The sequence below is a fragment of the Ochlerotatus camptorhynchus genome, unplaced genomic scaffold (assembly GCF_037179485.1).
Source record: "Ochlerotatus camptorhynchus isolate MF236.1 unplaced genomic scaffold, CSIRO-AGI_Acam_v1.1 ptg000052l, whole genome shotgun sequence".
In the NCBI taxonomy this organism is placed as follows: Eukaryota; Metazoa; Arthropoda; class Insecta; order Diptera; family Culicidae; genus Ochlerotatus; species Ochlerotatus camptorhynchus.
In genome coordinates this window covers 122,442-142,649 of record NW_027040542.1, presented here as the reverse complement: position 1 = coordinate 142,649, position 20,208 = coordinate 122,442, and the positions used below count along the sequence as shown (strand labels likewise).

The 20,208-nt window shown below is 39.2% G+C and overlaps 1 protein-coding gene across 1 annotated transcript in view; it reads right to left on the bottom strand.

Annotated features, from left to right (window-relative positions):
- Positions 1-6,838: 6,838 nt before the first annotated feature.
- The window catches only part of LOC135717187 (uncharacterized), an 81,186-nt gene continuing 67,816 nt past the window's right edge, over positions 6,839-20,208 (bottom strand). The window contains exons 4-6 of the mRNA XM_065239147.1: positions 8,994-9,139; positions 7,184-7,421; positions 6,839-7,117 (exon numbers count right to left, since the gene is read on the bottom strand). Of these exons, the coding sequence (XP_065095219.1) occupies positions 6,938-7,117; positions 7,184-7,421; positions 8,994-9,139 (564 nt within the window). The 3' untranslated portion in view covers positions 6,839-6,937. The remainder of the gene's footprint in view (positions 7,118-7,183; positions 7,422-8,993; positions 9,140-20,208) is intronic.

The window sequence follows — 20,208 nt, the reverse complement described above, 5'->3', positions numbered from 1 at the left end:
GTACGAAGAACAACAGGCTTTCGGTCCTAATAGGTAGTGGTTACAAGGAAAAAGGCAATGGCAAAGAAGCCATTTTCGTTAGGAGGATAATCGATTTTTCCCGCTTTATTTTTTATGCTGCTGCTGCTGCTAGACGAAACAGAGAATCCCACGACAAAAGGTTTCAACTCAAATGAATCCCCTTCTGATAGCGGTAATTGGGGTAATCATTTTCAAGAAGGATGATGAAATTTCCGCAGAAATTCGAGCTGCGGCGTGAAATTAAAAATGGATTGGAATTCGAAGAGCGCGTGCTTTGTGGCATCATCCCACGTGGCACGTGCTAATGAAGTAATTTCCTGAAAACTGATTGCACTCGTGGGATTTGATTGAAGCCTTGCATCATGCCAGAAGAGGGTAAATGGAAACCACAAACGGAAAAAAAAATGTGTTGCGCAAATTAATCGGACATTAAACACTGTTCGGAGCCGCTGTGTATTGATAACCGGCAGCATTCATCATCATATTATTTTCCCTACATGTCAATAATTCCTGACCATCGACCAGACAACCGATATATCCGGCTCCGTTTTTACGACCGAACGCTTCCACAGCCATCAAAAACATCGCGTTGCGTCGTGGCAGTTTACGATGGTTTTTCTGCTTGGATGCCTTCGGGTTGCTCAACAGCTCATCCCAAACACTGCACGGCCGATGAGACTAACTCAACATTGAGTGATTTTTCACTCAGTAAAATTTTCCTCACTTTTCCAAAAAAATCTGTTCGAATCTGAGGAAAATCGATTGAAATTTTACTTAGTCTAGGAGTAAACTACGTTTTTGCGAATTTGAGTTGGTTAAATCGGCTGTGTTGATGTATTGATGGTAGCAATATTTCAAAAGTGCTTTTTGCTTGACCAAGTGAAAGCGCAACCACATGCTATTTTCATCATCATAATCATCATCATCATCATCATCATCATCGTTGGTAGAGAATTTGATTTCGTCGTAAATCTGTAATTCTGCGAGAAAGAGAATTCCCCGAACTAAAGGCATGACGAGTAGAGAATGCTATGTTAGTTTGGGAAATCATCTCTGTTTTATTTCGAGCATTGGGTCCAAAAACGAATAGATATTAAATCAGCCAATGATGCTGATCGATTATATTTTGATTACCCACCACGTCGCGAAAACGCTAAGACACAGAAACAAACCGATAGAACAAAAGCCGGCTGCCAATTAGACTTTGGGCATTAGGTCCGGGATTAGCTGATTAGTTCAATTTAACCTTAAACTTCTAGCGGTGTGTTCATCGCGCCCTTTTCCCGGGGAAGCGAGCTTAATATCCAATTGCACCCTGTTCGAAAAGTTTTCAGACGGGCTCCATCAGCATTGAGATTTGATCTTTTTCGGTTTTGTTTTCTAAAGTGCTTCCGAACAGGGTTGAGCTGGCAAGAGGTTCCGGGTTGATGTTGGAGTTGGCTCAGGTAAAGGGTAGAAGGGATCAAATGGATTGGCAAGGGTGCTTCATGAAACCAAGATGATGACCGGGGAAATTTACTCTTATACAACCGATGAGGTCAGCTCAAAATTGAGTGCTTTTTTACTCAAAATCGCATAAACGTAGATTACTCATAGACTGAGAAAAAATTTCTCCTTTCTGCTCAAATATGAATAAAATCGACAAACATTCTACTCAGTCTCGGAGTGTAGTAATATTTGTAAAGTTTTTTCGAAAGAAAAACTCAAATTTGAGTTGGTTTAATCGGCCGGGTAGTGATTCTGCGTTTTTACACACTTGGAAAAATCATGTAAATTTAGGTGCTCTGAGACTGACATATACGAGCGTCAATTATGACATAAAATTGAGTCATAATAGACACGAAATTCAGCTCAATCAAATGTACTTTCGTCAAGTAACAGTCTTTCAGTCTCGGAGCACTCAATTTTACATAACATGTTTGTTTACGTCTCATCCATTATGTCAAAGATGGATTCCGACACGTGTAAAATTAGGTATTTCTAAGTGTGTATAGTATTTGAAATAATTCAATGAAATCGTCACTGAACAATAGCTTTAGTTAAAAATACTGAGTGCTCATTGAGTCAGACGTGGGATTTATCTTAAGAAACAGCATTTTCCACCCACCTCTCAAATGCAGCACGTTTATCACTTTGTATTCAGTTGCCAACGTCGAATGCTTTCAAAGCCTCTCAGGAGAAGTACAAGATTGGATTACAAATGAGGCTGCTAGGCATCGCCTTCGCTTCTTCTTCAGCGGGTGAACAAAATCTGCACTTGAGTAGGTAAAGGACACAGCGCCCGTGATGATGACGTGAACGGTTTAATTAAAAATTCTGTTTCTACTTCTGCCTGCCTTATCGGGTGGTTTATTTTAAGATACTTGACGCAGATTGTGGCTCAATCGGACCCAATGATGAAAGAGCGTATTCAATCCCAGTGAAACGAAATCAATTCATTCAAATAAGATTTGTGCGCGTTATTGAATTTCGATGAATTGGAACTCCCAAATCAATCTTCGCTAGGCACTGAATTACCTCCTGGGACCCACCTCAAATTTACAAAGCTGATTAAACTCAAAGTTCGACACAAATCGAGCAAAAGTTTCCTCGAATGTGGTATTGTCTGCGGAGGCGACGTAATTCCTCACTCCAGTGGACTGTAGATGGGGGTTTTTCGGGTCAAATTATCCTAATGCACCACACAGCTCACTGAATCAAACCGCTCGTTACTCGTTCTCAGCTTCCACCGACCGCATCAGTCATAGAAGGGAGATGAGAGAGACTTTCCACTTTCTGCCCACATTCCGTCGGAGACTGCGGGAGATGTGGATTGTGAAACTTTTACATGAACTCGAAAATAACTCGCTGCAGCGCTAATTCCCCAACAATGGAAGAGTGTGAGGTTGGACCGTTTAATCGCAAATCCGCAGTTTAAATAGTGCTCACTTCACCCTTCGTCAGTTCACTTCTCCGCATTCATACCGGATGCTGGTGATGTTTGAGGGTGACCACTTTGTCGATTGCTGCACTTGTGCTTTGCTAGTTAAGGATCAAACGATTGAAAACTCATTCCTGGATGATCGGTGGAAATCCAGCTCATGTTCAGTAAAACGGTGTAGCTTGAAACAAGATGTAATATCCAAAGTGATTAGGCATTAGGCAACCATTGGCAGATCGACAGCTTGAGCTTTAAGTTTTCGATTAATATTAATAGTGGGATGTTGGAATTTGAATAGGTTCCTCACGATAAATACAAGACTGACAACTGTATCAAATTCGAATACTTCCTCATTTCTCAATGGCAGTTATAGAAACGCAATATTAAAACGATGAAATGCTCCATAGATTGTAAATTTTTCCTTTACTTCATAGCTACTCAGATTTACTGTCCTGTCCGTGTTTTTTAGGAACGGAGTGACGGGAATGCGTCTAGTATGAGCTTTCAAAAATATAGCGGAAAAAAGGAAGGGCTGGAAATTTTAGAAAATAAAGCTATAATGTTACTTAATAACAAATTGCATTTAATCTAATGTTCTAACAACAATAACAAAAGTAGAAGGGTATGTGCCTAGGGGCATGAACGGAAGCTTGACGTAGGACCGCTAGTAGACGGAACAAATGTGAAGAGCATTTAGTTATTTTAATTGATCGATCATCTATTATCTTAACTCTTTCCATTTTTGAATTGTAGCCGTACCAAATTTGTAGTAATTTTTTACAAAGAGAAAGTTGATGAAGAGAATTTATCAAAATCACTTGCACCCCTGCTTCCAAGTTTGGTTACAAGATTACAACTCTGGAGAGCCTATGGTGTGGTCGTTGGGGGCATGTGGTTCTGGATGTAGACAAACAGGCACAGATAAATTCTAGTCCAACTCTTTACTGTAATAAGCTTGTTGACCCTGAATAGGGCCGTTTTGTTGCCAAAGTTGGTGATGATTTAACCTCCGAAACCGTACAGAGTGCGTCTCTGTCGCTTCAAAGCGGAGATGACATCCACGGCCGGTTACGCTTGGCATGTTCAGTGTAGGTGACAGTAGCACGGATCTCGTTTTCCAGGAACACCTTCAGCGCACCTCGTAGATTAGACCGGAGATACGTTTGACACCGCCACGGCGAACCAGACGACGGATGGCGGTTATCACGAAGAACCTTGCGATGACGCTTGGCGCCTTCTTTACCAAGACCGACCAATACCAAGTCCGAAGCGAAAATGAGTTGAGGCTAGACAGCAGAATGATGTGCAACCAAGTGGTACTCGATTATGACGACTGGGTTTGGGAAGAACGTTTATTTCATGAAAACAGTGATAAAATTATCTCTTTTTATTTGTACATTGGACAATGCTTGACATAACCAATTTTTCAAAAGTTTCTTGTTACAGTCTGACGCATTGCTATTGATGCGTAGAAATATTTCTGATCGACTGCTGATAAAATAATTGAAATTGGTTCAGGGACAGCTAAGTTATTAATGTTCAAAATCTTTCATTATTTTGTTACATGTTCCATTTTTGGTTTTCACAAAGTGTACTCCCATATAGAAATAACAGACGTAGTCCTACGTCAAAAATGATTTTTTTGAGAGATCTCAACAGGTGTTCTCCCCATCACGAAGAACTATTTGAAGCTTGTTGGAGCACTTATTCTGTAATCCACTGCCTTAAATTTGTTTTTTTATTCTCATGTGTATTCCTTTCAAATATGCCCCATATTTTTCAAAGGAATTCCCTTTTTTTTATCCTTGATTTATTTTCTGTCGATCTTGTTTTCCGTGCTGAGGACCAATGTTACCGACGCCAGGGAGGCAGCTTCCACACCTGGACCCTACCTATCGACCCATCAACTCATGAACCGGGGACCAACGGCTTTACTTCCCTTCAGCTCAGAGCTGTTATGCCTCAGAAACAAAGAAATGAAAATGAACTCTTCGCAGAATCGCTTCATTTCGAGCAAAATCATTTTCGTGCAAGTAATTGTGTTTCTTGTTATCGAGTCACGATGAACATTCCTCCTTTCAAACATGACATGACTATCGCTTAACGGCGCCGGTGGTGTAATGGTAAGCGTGATTACCTCTCACCCCAGCAGGCCTGGGCTCAATCCCAGTCGGCGCCGCCGGGATGTTCTGAGGCATAACATCTCTGATCACGCCTTCCTTCGGATGGGGGAAGTATAGCCGTTGGTCCCCGGTTCATGAGTTGATGGGTGGATAGGTAGGCTCCAGGTGTGGGAGCTGCCTTTCTGGCACGTCGGTAGCATTGGTGCTCCACACGGAAAACAAGATCAACGGAAAAAACAAACCAAAGGAAAAAAAAAAAATGACTATCGCTTGTTTCGTTCGTCAAGTGCTTCAGTTCATTTCATTTGAAGCAAAGGCTTGTTTCAATTGACGCAATGAATTACTCAAAAATTGCTTACTTCGTTTTTTCCACTTTCACTTCAATTCTGGTTCATTCGATGTGTCACGCATCACGTCGTCAAGCATCGAAATATAGTATCCGCACAAAATCGGTTGCCGATAGGGATGGCATCCGGATTATGTATAGTAATAATGTTTTATTTTTTAATAAACAAAAATTAAATTAACGAGGCCATTGGAATCCAAAATGGTGGCAATAGGGTTTCAGAAAAAGTGTCAAATATCCTACAATAGGATATTTTGATGCTGAAAAATGATACACGACGCCATTTTGGAATTCAAAATAGTAACAATTGGTTTTCGGAAGTGTCGAATGAGTATTTTAGGAACAGGAAAAACGCGTAGATGGCAAAAATCGATATCCGACGCTATGTTGGAATCCAATATGGCGGCCATCAGGATTAAGAAAGTGTCAATTAACCTACACACCAAATTTTTATCGCTGGAAATCAGCAATTTTTTGCTGAATTTTGCCGAGCTGAAATTTCAGTAATCATTTCAGCAATATAAAATTACTGAAATGTTCAGCAATGTGAAATGTCATTCTGCTTGACAGAGGTTTACTGAATTTTCAGCATATTTAATAGATTTGCTGAAAATCCAGTTATTCGGCAATCGCATAATTTGACAGCACTTTGCTGAAATAATTCAGCAATATTTATCATTGTACTGAAAAATCAGCTTTTTAGTTTTAATCATACTGGTTCATTCAAAACAACATTAATTTCGGTTTATTTGAATCATTTTCATTTATTTAAACAAATTAAATTTAGTTTCATACCGTATAATCATTTCAGCATTTTGTTAGTTGAGCTGAAAGATAAAGTTGTTAACAGTTGTCGTCATATTATCCACGGTCAAAACGGCTCCAACGAAAAAATTGTAAAAATTTGCAAGAGACGGTTCAAACTTGAATTTGAAAATGAAGTATGCTTGAACCAAAAGCAAAAATGCTCGGCGAATATCACAACCTGCCGAAAACACACGTTTGTTCAAACGAATGTATGTTGCTCCTTCCTCATACTGTGGTGCCTTGACGATTAATATCGGTAGCTTGGTCTTAGTATAGCCAGAAGCGAATTGCTCGACGTCGTCTTCGGGCTGAAAAAGGTCATTAGTATTATTTGCAAATTAGGATAAGTTTTCAAATTAGTGATTACTCATACATTGATCCATTCGATGATATGATCCAAGTGATTTGTGATCTTTTGTGGTCCTTGAATTGCGCGCTTAGCCCCACGAGTTGGATTTTTGTCCTTTACGATAACAAGTGTTCGAATAAATTCTGTAATTCACAAATACATAATCAAAAATGTATCCATTTTCACAGCAAATTTACTCACGGGATTTGATATATGAATGTAAGCTGTGGTGTTTTGCCAGTATTTTTGGCTGCAAAATTTCCCAGGTTTCATTGAAGTCGCCAGCATTAGGAAACATCACTTCGAAATCCACTGAGATCTATAACCGAAAAATTTGTAAGTAATTAGAATGAAACGGCTAGTTTTAACTATTATACTAAAGATCCGCTGAACTCAATCATTAGAGGGAAAGCTTCAAGCAGTTCGTCAACCAGTTTTGCATCATCACCATTATCTCTGATGATCTTCCTGGCGCCAAACGTTTGTCCCCAATCGTTTTTAATTACTTCCAGAGATGCGTCAGTTGGGACAATGTACTTCAGCCTTTCAATCTGGAATATGAATAGTCCTATTATTTTGAATAATTTAATTAATAGTGTTATATTATTTACCATTGCAGAATCGTTTTGGATTTCACTAGCCTGTAGCATGTTGTTATCATCACCATCAATAGTATCCACGTTGCCAAGACGCCTTGGTTGATGAACTTGTTGCTTGTATTTTTTTACCATGTACTCAATGTGGTAGTGAATCTTTCCACTGTGTTTTCCCTGCCCTCTTCCATGAGGATAAAACCATAAGGCGTGGGGGATTGCTGTACTGCTGGACTTCAACACGTTGTACGCGTTAGGATGACTAAAAATAATAAAAGTTAGTACTAATGACTACTAAAACTAAAAAAAAAGTTATGGACAGTAAAAAGAAAATGCTTGGAAAACAGGCAACCATTATTGCCATTTTCCATTTGGTTGAAAATGAACATAAATTAATCAAAGTAACCATGTACGTCGAGGTATTGATAGAGTGACAGTTTGAGAACAAACAAAATTTCACCCTCTCAAAGGCCTTCCAAAGCAGCAGCGAAGATTGCGTTTCTAGTTTTGAAGTAATGGACTCTCAACTGAAGCCATTCTCTGAAGAAAAAAAATCTAACAATCTAATTTTATTATTCTCCGAAGATCAATGCTTAATAGTGATTTTTTTTTACAGTTTAAGACCCATGCAAAAGTAACGGAAGCAGACAATTTTAAACGTCAGTAAAGATTATGTGGAAATTGGACCAGCCGCTGTCCTATGTATATAATGGCAGATTGGCTAATATATTTATGCATTTGGAAGCAGAAGAACTACAAATCGATTTAGCACAAATACTCAAAATCAGCCGGTTTTACCAAGACGAAAATGTTGCTCGGTATGATGCTGAAGTACTTCCTCTTAGTCATGGTTTGTGTTATTAATTCATAACGATTAATTATTCGCATATTTATTCAAACAACCTTTAACCTTGGTTTATTATAACTGTTTAGTTTTTTTTTTTTTCTAAATCCTACGTTTAAAAAAATAAAACATAGGTGGTTTTTTCAAATCAAATTTAAAAGATATAAACTCCAATCAAATAACAGTAAGGATCCTATTGTCGTATCACATAATTTTGGACTTTTTTACTTTCCACAAATTTGATAATTAACCTGGTTATATCACGTGCAAAACTTGCCTATTCGGCATGCATATGAAACTTACTGAATAGGGTTTTCCGTTTTAAAGTGTAGTTGGTTGGACCCACACTGTACTAGAAAACTTCAATAAGCATGTTCTGAATGCAACAATACTAATCAACAATATACTTGCTTGCTAACACCAACCAAGCGCCAATCTCAGTGGTCTAACTGTACTTCGCGCTAATAGCATAGTTCTTCTGGCCGAAGAGTACAGCCACAAATGATGATTTGGTTAGCAAAGATTAAATATTTGGTGGATACCAGCAAGTATCGAAATGAATTAGCTTGTTACATTGAGAACTGAAAGTAAAAAAGGAATTGAACGATATGTTTTTAAATATGTAGAATCTTTGTTTCTGAAAAAATATGGCGGATAAGTTGTTTTGATGCAGGATAAAAATAGGCCATGTTACAAGCGTGGATGAAAAAAAAAACAAATAGTTCACACTGTTTTAGCTTGTACAGAAAGTGCAGCATATGATTAATCAAAATTTCAGAAAAATATTAAATTTTGGACCATAAAAACAGCAGTTGACTGCGACTTTGACTGCTGATCAACTGTAATATCCATAATACACAGAAATCATTTTGATGAATGTCATCTGTATAATTTAGAAATTAAATTTCCTTTAAATTTTGCATACTTGCATATCATTGAATAAGTGCATGTTTAGTATAATTAGAGGATGAATACAAACATTTTACTTACTATCCGAATCTCCTCACTAAGTAATCACTTAGAACGGTTGTGATGGACTTGATAAGCTTGCTGTTAACTGAATTTTCTTGTCTGAGCAACTCCATTATACGTAAACCCTCAGAAGACTGTCTGAAAACCAAATCAATGTCGAACTCCTAAGAAAAATATTTAAAAGCATATTTATTCATAAACAAGCTTAGTGTATGAATAATGTGTTGTTACCTTCTCCAGCGAAATAGAATGACCAGCTTCATACTCCGTTGAATCATCCTCTTCAATTAAGTCATCTTCTTCTTGTTCTTCTGGGTTTTCTTTCACAGGAACAGCATTGTATTTCTCGAGCAATTGATGTTGATATTTTTGAATTTTTTTTCGTTGGCCGGTGTTGAGCTGCAGCCGACAGAAATCTTCATTGTCCAACGCGATGAAAGTTTCAATATCCACGATTCCTTCATGAACTAAATATACAAAATTGATGTCAATTGACCGTTTGTTTGTAGGTACGTATTTGTATCATGCTAAAGGATACATGGCTTATTATTCAATAGTCGTTATTATATATCCTTCGGGAAATGTATCGCGTTTCTTGATTGTACTTCTTCCAAAATGAAAATGTTGTATAACAATTCACTGATTCCAGGTCGGCCAAGAGAGATTCTTCTGTAAGTTGAACTTCATATGCCTGCAGCATATTGTCAAATCCAACTACTTCCCAGATTCGAATATAGAATTGGGGAGCATTGTCGATTACTAGTATTTCCTGGATAACCCCAAATGTACACACTAATCCAGGCCTCCGTCGTTCGGTAAATTTTGAACTACAGAACTGTTCGGTAAAAGTTTAAAAATCAGTGAAAATTCCAATTATTAAAAAAATTATCCCGAACTTGTACAAAAGTTATTCAGTTTACCCCATTTATTGATGAAAAATAAAATTTATAATTTTTCTTGATTTCTCACGTGTAACGGTCATTTGAAAATTTTACCGAGTTGTTCTGCTGTTCAAAAACCCGGTAAATTCCTACCGACTTCGGTGATCTGAATTAAGTGTGTAGGGAATTCCGAGAACTCATCTTTTATTGATATGATGCAATTAGGACGGAAGTGAATACCATTGTAGTTGAGCCCTTTACATGTAAAATATCGATCCATGTATTTTTGTAGAAGCAAATTTGCACACTTGAGATCATTCATGAGACTCATCTTTCCAGATTTATACTCCAAACGGTTCTGGAACGGACATTCCGCAATATCAACGGCTTGTGCAAACACTTGCCGCTTAGCTAAGCTCAAGCAAACATTTTTAAAGTTGCAGGCGGTATTCATTTGACTTTTTATGTTTTTGTTCTTTCCTTCGAATACTCGACAGTCGAATTGCACGAGTGGTCCAATTTTTCTTATGCATTCAGGATAATGATGTAGGTGATGGAATTTGTTTGGGCGCCGGCTGAATAACTGAAAGAATGTGTTATGGAACACTTGTTTATCCATCTCTAATTCTGCCAACAGAAAATCCGGGATGATTGGTGAAAATGCTATTCGCGTAAAATTGATCAGGGTGCTAATCAAACCCATATATTGGCAGTTTTCAGGCGTTTTATGTCCAAATAGGAAAGGAAACACCCTCAGCAATAACAAATGTTGTGATGCCGTTTGCCTCATTCTATGGGTGTTCGGTTGAAGTAGTATTTGTGCAGTTATGTTTGAAGATGGCTTATTTTTTCGATCTCGATATCCATAACAGAATGTTTTGATACGATGATTGATGTAGTCGATATTGAACCCAAGTTTCTTGTTGCGGTAGTAACATGACAAGACAAGCTGAACTGTGACTGGAATCACCCCCTCAGCCAAGTCGTGCATCACATCAAAAGCATGGTTTTCCGTTACGTGAAATGTCGTTAGTTCGTTTAAAATACATCCCGTTACTTTTAATCCACAATCCGTTGCAGTTATTTCCTTCTTCCTCAGTTTGTCCAGATTCAGATTGTACCAATGTTTGTCCTTGAGAGGAAAACTGTGCTCAAACGGATTATTTTTAAAGTGATTTCGAGTGATCGTGCATTCTCGGCAGAATAGACTGGCAGATGGTCCTAATAACCCAAATAGATCGTGGACTGCTAGTGTGTCCCCAGCCAATGCAATTACAACTGCTTTAATGATGTACTTCTCAGATCCAAAGAACACTGGAACACCTTTTTCCAATCGCTTCAGATCATCTACGAGTGGAGCCAAGATCCTACTGTAGCCATGTCGCTTGGCACCGGTCGATTTCGCGTAGATCAAGGGGAACACGGCTTTTTTCGATGAATTGAATTGGGTTGGTATGTTCTGAATCTTAAAGTACATTGCAGCAATCTTGTTGTTTCCAGCTCTGGAACTCAGTGTGTTGCACGGTTCAGCATCGTCATCGTACAAAATTATTCTCAGTGCGTCAGGATTCTCCTGGAAATAGAGGCTGTTCTCGAAGCACTGCCCACTTGTATACGAATAGTATACTTTAGGATTTAATTTATCTGCCACTTCTGCTATACATCCATTAGACGATAACATAAGCCGGTTTTGTTCGTCCTGCAAGAACATCTTCAGTGACTCAATGATGGGCACGTACTGGAAAGTTTCACTGACCTGACGAAAACATTATTTACATAATTTAATACAAAATACACGTAAATTTCAAAATGTCTACCTTGATATTCTGCTCCTGTGCGTTTTTGAAATGTTTTGCTTCCTGAGAACGCAACATGATTGATCTTGGCTCTGGAATTGAGCCAACTGCTTTCTTTAAAAACTGCTCTCGTCGCTTACAGCTTTTAACTTCTTCAAAAAGATTAACAACAGAAACGTCATTTTTGAGTTTTACGATGTCCTCAGAGGGGAATTGCGTTTTTAAAGATCTTATAAATGAATCTATCCGCTGCGACACAAGCATGTTAATTTGCTCAACAATGCTTTCGCAGAAGTCCACAGCTTTCAAAATCTTGGCCTGTGTGAATGAGACATCTGCTCGAAGCTTGCACACAGCAACCGATGCAAACTTTCGAAGAGATTCGATCGAAGTGTCACCTAGTTCCTCATCAACCAGGTTTGCGCTTTCAGCGCCCATAATGGGTGCGATGTTCTCCTCAGTGCAACTGGAATTGTCTGGCTGTGATGATCGAACTGTTGGTGGTATTGCTTATGCTGCTGCTGGTGGTGGAAATCTGGTGCCGTTATCGGATGCTTTTTGATTATATGCTGCTTCAGACTACTGAACTTCCGGTAGCTCATCCTGCAACCTTTTTTAGTGCATGTGAAGTGCACAAGCTCCTTATTAAAATCTTGTTTATTCTCGTGCACTTTTAGGTGTCGTCGAAGTCCATCAGTATATCCCTCAACCAACTGATGGCAGTAGAAACACTTCAAAATGTCTGCCATTGCTCTCGAGGCTGAAGAAAACACAAGATTATATTTAGCCATTTTACTTACCAAACAATTCCTCCACATCACAACGGTCAGCTTTCAGATTCAGCAGAGCTTCCTGAACTTCGGGATCCATGACGCACTTAGTTTGTTGCAGAATAATTAAAAAACCAAAAAAAAATTTTTTTCTTATTTTGACAGAGTGACAGACGATGATATATGCTGAATTTTCAGCAATCTAGTAAAGTTGCTGGTTTTCAGTAAAAACGAACCAAATTGCTGATTTTCAGTAAAATCGTAGATTGCTGATTGCTTTTCAGTAAACCATTTTGCTGAAATCTTTGATCAACTTTTGGTGTGTAGATATCCATCTAAAGTCCAGTGTTATAGTTTATATGCCCTATAGTTTATCAAAAAAAATCATATTCTTCTCAGTCATAAGCAGTGCTTTTCGCATTTTCAGTCTGCAAAACTTTCGAATCAAAAACAAATACGATTTTTCCCTGCGTTTTTTAAGGCACATATTTTTTTATTTTATCAACATAAAGCGCATAAAAACAAACAATGTATGACCAGATTACAAGAGAAAAAAAAAATTGGAATAAAAGCACCAAAAAAGTCCCACTTAATTATGAATCAATTTCGCCGTGTTTAACCACCCAAAATGGGTATAAAAGTTCAATAAGTGAAAAACCAGCATCATATCACCGAAACAAACGAAAATTAAAATATAAATAATAAGCATAACGAGAGGATAAAATTAATCCCCAGTAGCAGCAATGCCAAACAGCTTCCAGGATTACAAGAATCGCCTTTTTTCACTTTCTCATCCATACTGCCTGAGCCCGACGTCATTAATTTTTAATGGGTTCACGTTCAATCTGCGAATTGAATTGCGATGCCAGGTAAAACTATGTTGTACAATTCAAATTCTGCACAGCACGGTACAATTGTATCAAGCTTTTGGAGTAGAAAGCATTCAATTGAGATATATAATAACCTCATTAAATACTGCATATTGGATTGATGTTTTATATTTATGCAATCGGTACATGCATCTTTATGCAATAAAGACATGTTGTTTACAAAACAGAAATACAAACCATGATAACGACTCCGTATTTACAGGAGCATCAATTTCCAACGAAAAAAAAAATCATTGATCTATTCCTATATGTAAACTCACAAACAAGGATTTCCTAGCAAAGTCCTGGATACTGCACCTACCTATGTGGGCAATTCCGAATTCGCCATTGGGAAAAACACTACTCCAACCCCAAATAAACCATCCGAAAACGCTGGAGCACCGAACAAACAGTTGCAGCTGGAACATGTGACACATCCCAGGGTTGAAAAATTACAAAGTTAAATTTCCCATTTGTTTCCATTTGCTCTAGTTTATAATCTCATTGCTGTCGCTGTCACACGAGAGCCCCTCCTTTTCGCTGTCGCTGTGCAAAGCTCTTTCCGTCATCATCATTTTCTTCTTGTGCTTCTTCTTCTTCGTCCGCACAAACAACCGACTCCACCTTTGGATTGAACCATTCTGTTATTGCATGCGCATCAACTCTGGATGTTCCCCACCACACAGTCAGTTGGATCATGCTTTCCGGATGTCTCTCGGGAGCTTTCCCGGAAACACATACTACCAAACGAGAGGAATGAAAAAAAAAACAGAGCTACACTGCAACGGGTGAGTTACACCGGAACATCTCCCTAAGCACGCTCATCCTTCACCCTGTGGCCGTTCGTTTGCTTGGTCGGTCGGTGGGTTCCCCACGGAGTGACACACATATTTTCAAATTATTCCACTCGGCAACAAAAACAACTGCCATAAATTCCATCTCTTGGAAAACGCATGCCCCAGCTCCAGATTTCCATTCGCTCTAGTTGGCGTTGCGATATGTTTGTCCGGCTTGCTTGGATGGAAATCAGAGTTAAAAAATGGCAAGCTTGTAAAACATTTTTGAATTAGGCTGGCGTAGAAAGGGAGGTGTGGCGTACGATGGATGAAGGGACTGATTTATGCTCCGTTGGCATTACAACCTATATTACTTAGGCTGTCTTCCGTTTGATGAATATTCACTTAAAATGTGACGCTTCGAAAATAAGTTAAAATGTTCGAAAATTCATCTACTGCTGATCGGCCGATTTTTAATAAGGTTATTCGTTGTCTGTCAGGAATACTTTAATTTGAACCAAATAAATGAGAGAAATTCAAAAAATGATGGGGTGGGCACTTTATTTTGCCTATCAGTGTAAGTCTGGTGGAGTAGAAGGCCCAAGTAACAATTTTGGTTTTATGAGGGTTCTGTAGACCATGATTTAGACTTGTAGCATGCTTTAAAACCTCGATAAAACTTACAATGTTACTTGGGGGGTTATTAGAAAATTTTCCATCTGTAAAATTTAAGTGAAAAGTCACCACTTCAATCAACTTCAATCGAGAAACTAAACGCATGCAAAAACAAATAATTTTATCTCACGCAAGATTCGGCACCAACGATAACATGCAACGGCTTCGATTGGGTGCTCACACAGCACTCCAGTAGCATTACATATAAGTAAAATTAAAATACAACAATAAAGGTAAAACATAAATACGTTGATATTTAAAACATAATAACATTTTCTATACTAATTGATGATCGTTTAAGTAGAATAGTTGTATATCTTATTCCGTTGTGTTTCCTCTAAAATTTTGCTACTATTGTATCACTTTCACTTTAACTAATTCACTTTCACTATCACTTAAAAAAAAAACCTATAGCAGACACCGTATTTCGTTAACTGCTTGCAAACTTGTTCAGTGTCTGTAGTAAACGAAATAAGTATCTGTTAGGGATCGTCAATTAATTATGTCAAACCTTGGGGGGGGGGGCGGGGGAGGGGGGCTTTGGAAATTGTGACGAGCCATACAAAAAAATAAGGTTCGTCTCTAGCATATGATACATACATTTTCTTTACTTTTCAAATTTTATGTAAGCAACTAACTTGACATGCCAGACATCTTGCAGAAGATAACTTTGAAGTTTCCGCCAAGATACGAACGCCTCTCGAGTACTTCAAGATGTTTTTTTTTTCCGAAGATATGTTTGAATAGTTCATGGAACAAACCAATGTTTACTCGGTCCAAGTGAAAGGTTCATGCGTTAATCAGAAAATGGACGACTTTAAAGATTTTATATCTGTTGAGTGGCTGATGGGAATCTGTCAGCTTTCGGCTTATACCGGATACTGGAGCACAACAGTCGGTTACAATAAGGGCAAAAACATCATGTCTCTGAAAAAGTATCAAAAAATACGAAAATATCCACATTTTGCAAACAACACAGAGCAAAATGATGATCCGTTTTTCAAAAATCGTCCATTTTTAGAAAGACTACAGACGAATTTAAGAAAAATACCGAATGAAAAAAGGCAGCCTATTGATGAAATGATGATGCCTTCCAAAGTAAAAATGACTGGCATTCGGTGACAATATTTTAAGAATAAGCTTAAAGGCCCACGCACATTAGATCCGGATCAGACGCGTTGCGGCAAAGTGATAACTAAATTTTTTATCTGTTAAATTTGCGTCAACGCAACGCAAAAGAATTACTATTATCGATTCCAATAGAAAACTCGACAATAAAAAGTGTTTCCCAAAAGAATTAATTAATTAATTTATCTTTATTAGGGAGGCTTTCAGCCTTGGGCTGGTTCGCCTCCATTTCCCAAAATAATTAAAGTGGTACTGAAAGTAAAATAGTGAAAGTGAATTAGTTTAAGTGAAAGTGAAATAATGAAAGTGAAAGTAATGCAATAGTAGTAGAATTAAACGGAAAAGCAACGTAATGAGGTATATAATTACACAGTTATCGAAATTATACTGCCTACAACAAAACCTCAGATGTAGCTACTATATTTATGTCAACATTCCTTGCCCATCAATGATTTTTTTTTCCATGACGCAGCTCACAGGGAAATCAACAAATCAACATTCGTCTTTCCTACCAGAAATCAATAGCGCAACTTTCCACACACATTTTATTCCTAGCACGTCTCAGCTATCGTTTGCATGTTCCCAAGAAGACATTAAAACTGTCCTACTCATCATGCATCCAGCTTCTTTTTGAACCCTTTTTCACACACACATACACACAGCCGAAAAAAATATAGTCCCAAGTCATGTTCCGTTTTCTTTGCAAACTATTTTCCCTCAACATATGTCGCAAAAGATGTACGTCTTACTCACTGCACTATCTGTTTACTCTTCTTACAAAGCAGGGTACATATATCGCTCGGAAAACCAGTGTCTGACTTGGACCAAAACCCATTATGTGACGTCTCAATCCACAGGAGATCTCAACACCAAGTTCAATATTAGTCATATCGATTACTTAAGACCATTTTGGTCAAATTTGATATGGGTTCCCCCGGGAAAGTGGCCAGTTTCTTACTTCGACCAAAACCTATCATGTGAATTTCAAATACATTAAAATTTATTTAAAAAAAAAGAAAAAATCGTATTTTTAACGATACGATGAAAATTATCGTGATGAGATCAAATTTGTAGCGGCACCGGTGGTGTAGTGGTAAGCGTGATTATCTCTCACCCCAGCAGGCCTGGGTTCAATCCCTGTCAGTGCCGCCGGGATGTTCTGAGGCACAAAATCTCTGATCACGTTTTCCTTTGGAAGGGAAGTAAAGCCGTTGGTCCTCGGTCTATGAGTTGATGGGTCGATAGGTAGGGTCCAGGTGTGGGTGCTGCCTCCCTGGTGTCAGTAGCATTGGTGCTCAGCACGGAAAACAAGATCGACGGAAAACAAATCAAGGGAAATAAAAGGATCAAATTTGTTTACGAAAAACCATTTTTTTTATTGTTAAGATGCTTAACAACCCCCATACTGTAAATTTATTTTTTGATTGTCATTGCTGTGCGCCATGAATTTCGATGTGATTTTATTGTAATCGCAAAAATGTCCAATGTTTTGACACATACCATGGTTACAATAACAATTAAAATAACAGCATTTATATTGGATTTTTTATATATTATAACTTAGAATTTTACCCGAGTTTCAAAATATGTTTTTGTGTGATCAAACTGCACATTATTTCCAATTATTAGCCGATAAAATCTCAAAAATTAAAAATTTCGAATTGATTTGATGATGAAAGATTTCCATGTCAGATCGGATGCTATCGGGTAGCTGTGAATTAAGCTTAATGCAACAACAGCTCGTTGCAGTGCTGCGTCTCCTTCCACCCACAGTCGGTTTGCAAAGTGATCCACACCGTCCACAGCGAGGAAGTTTTTCTGCACGACAACAGAGAGAGGGAAAAATTCAATCACGCCGTCTGATGGGAAAATGAGCGGAGTGCCATTTTTTTGGCCATTTTTTTTTTTGCCATTTAAATGATCTTTATTTCTTGTGATTGTGTGGTTTACATATATGAATTTTTTGAGTGACACAGATACGTCTTTTCAATTTTAGTACATTTGAGATTTTAATTATTATTTACAGTTCCTAGTCCTATCAGGCCTATTTTGAAGTATGACAACCTTGGTGGGATTGGTTTGATTTGAATTGAAAAAGGAGACTACTTTTAACTACTATTTACAACTACAACTAACCTACAACTACTATATACACCTAACCTACTATATACAAATTGCTTATCAAAGCATGTTCTGATAAATTACATTTTTCTGCAAATTTAGTCCTAATTTCGTTAATTCTTGAATCTATTTTTGGCAATTCCAGCCTCTTCGTGTAAATTTGTTATTCTAGTCTCGAAAGGACGATCAAGAACCATCCTCAGCACTCTATTCTGTGCTACCTGAATTTTGTTCCTGTGAGTCTGTGCACATGATTCCCACACCGGAGCTGCGTAGAGGATCGCAGGTGCTATGATTTGTTTGTAGACGGCCAGTTTGTTTACCCTTGAGAGGCGAGATCTGCGGCAAATCAGCGGATACAGAGACCTAACCAAGACAGAACACTTGACTACTGTTTTCTCTACATGCGAACGGAAGAGAAGCTTTTCATCGAACAACATCCCGAGATAGGTTACTTCGGCGGACCACTCAACCCTTGTGCCATCCATGATTACAGTACAAGATGGAGCCGGTTTCAGTTTGGGCGATTGCCGATGGAGGAACATGATCGCTTGTGTTTTGGAGGCATTGATTTTGATTTTCCACGTGGTGGCATAATCAGCAAAGGCGTTAAGGCATCGTTGAAGTTTGTTCGTTATTTCGCGAGGCATCCTTCCTTTGACGGCTATTGCGGTATCATCTGCGAACAGGAAAAACACGCAACCGTCTCCAAGGGGAGGAATGTCGGAAGTGTAAATGCTGTAAAGCAAGGGGCCCAGCAGACTGCCTTGCGAGACCCCTGCTGGGATGGAAAACGTGTCGGAAAGACAACCATTCAACGATACCTTAAACGACGTTTGCTGGAGGTAGCTACGGGTGATTTTAACCAGATGTAATGGAAAGTTGAAGTTACAGAGCTTGTATACAAGTCCATTGTGCCAGACATTATCAAACGCTTTCTCAACGTCTAACAAGGCCATGGCTGTGGACTTGGATACAGCTTTGTTACTTCGGATGTTATTCATCACCCGCACTAGCTGGTGATTGGTGGAGTGCCCCTTTCTGAACCCAAACTGGTCCGGAAGGAAAATGTTATTTTCCTTGACAAACTTGAGCAAACGATTGAGAATGAGTTTCTCGAATAATTTGCTCAGCGCTGAAAGGAGCCTGATTGGTCTGTAGCTTGAAGCTAGCGTTGGGTCCTTCCCAGGTTTGCGCATAGGTATGATTTTCGCTGACTTCCAGATACTTGGAAAGTAGTGCAGTTCCAAGCATCTGTTGAAGACAGCAGCCAGCAGAGAGTGAACCTTCATGCTGAGATTTTTCAACACTAGGTTAAATATTCCGTCAAACCCGGGGGCCTTCATACTTTTGGTGCATTTCAGTGCTGAGCAAATCTGTTCCACTGTGATTCTATCCTCCGGAGGGATGGCACAAGGGGAGGAATCAAGGTTGAGTACGCATTGCTCAACCTGAACTTCGAGCGGACTTTGGATGTTGGAGCCAAGCAAGTGCGATTTGGCAATATGCTCACCAATCGCATTTGCTTTCTCCTGAGGGGTGATTATGAGCCGATCGTCATCATTTTCATCTTTGAGTGGCGGAATGGGTTTAGGGTGGGTCTTTAAGACCGAGGCAACTTTCCAGAATGGTCTGGAGCGGTCGTCCACATTCTGGACAAGCCGCCCGAAACTTTCGTTCCGGAGTGAGACCATTCTGGAAGCAATCTCCTTGTTCAGATCGGCCATTTCACGTTTCATCGCTTGATCTCCAGACCTCTGAAACTGGCGTCTACGAACATTTCTCAGGCGAATTAAGAGTTGGGTGTGGGAATCAATATCAATAAACTTACCCCTCACAGGAACTCGTCGGACGCACGCCTCGTCAGCCACGGTTATGGCTTGGTGGAGTCCCTCCAACGCTCGGTCGATGTCCTCCACGGTGTCAAGCGGCGGGTTGTCGATGATGTGCCTGTCTACCACGCGTCCAAACTGGGCCCAGTTTACGCGATGGTAGTCCTTGCGCAGGCTTGAAGCAGGAGCCACGTTGCAGCCGAGATCAGCCACCAGCGGCTGGTGGTCGGAGCTGAGTTCGTTCAAGGCTACCGGCTTGGACAAGCCGATATTTGTCAGGAAAGGTCTAGCGTCGATGGGTTGCCCGCCGGTGAGATGAATGTTGGTTCATCCGAAAACCAAACGGAATACAGCCCATGCTGTGAGTGGTCGAACAGGAGACGAC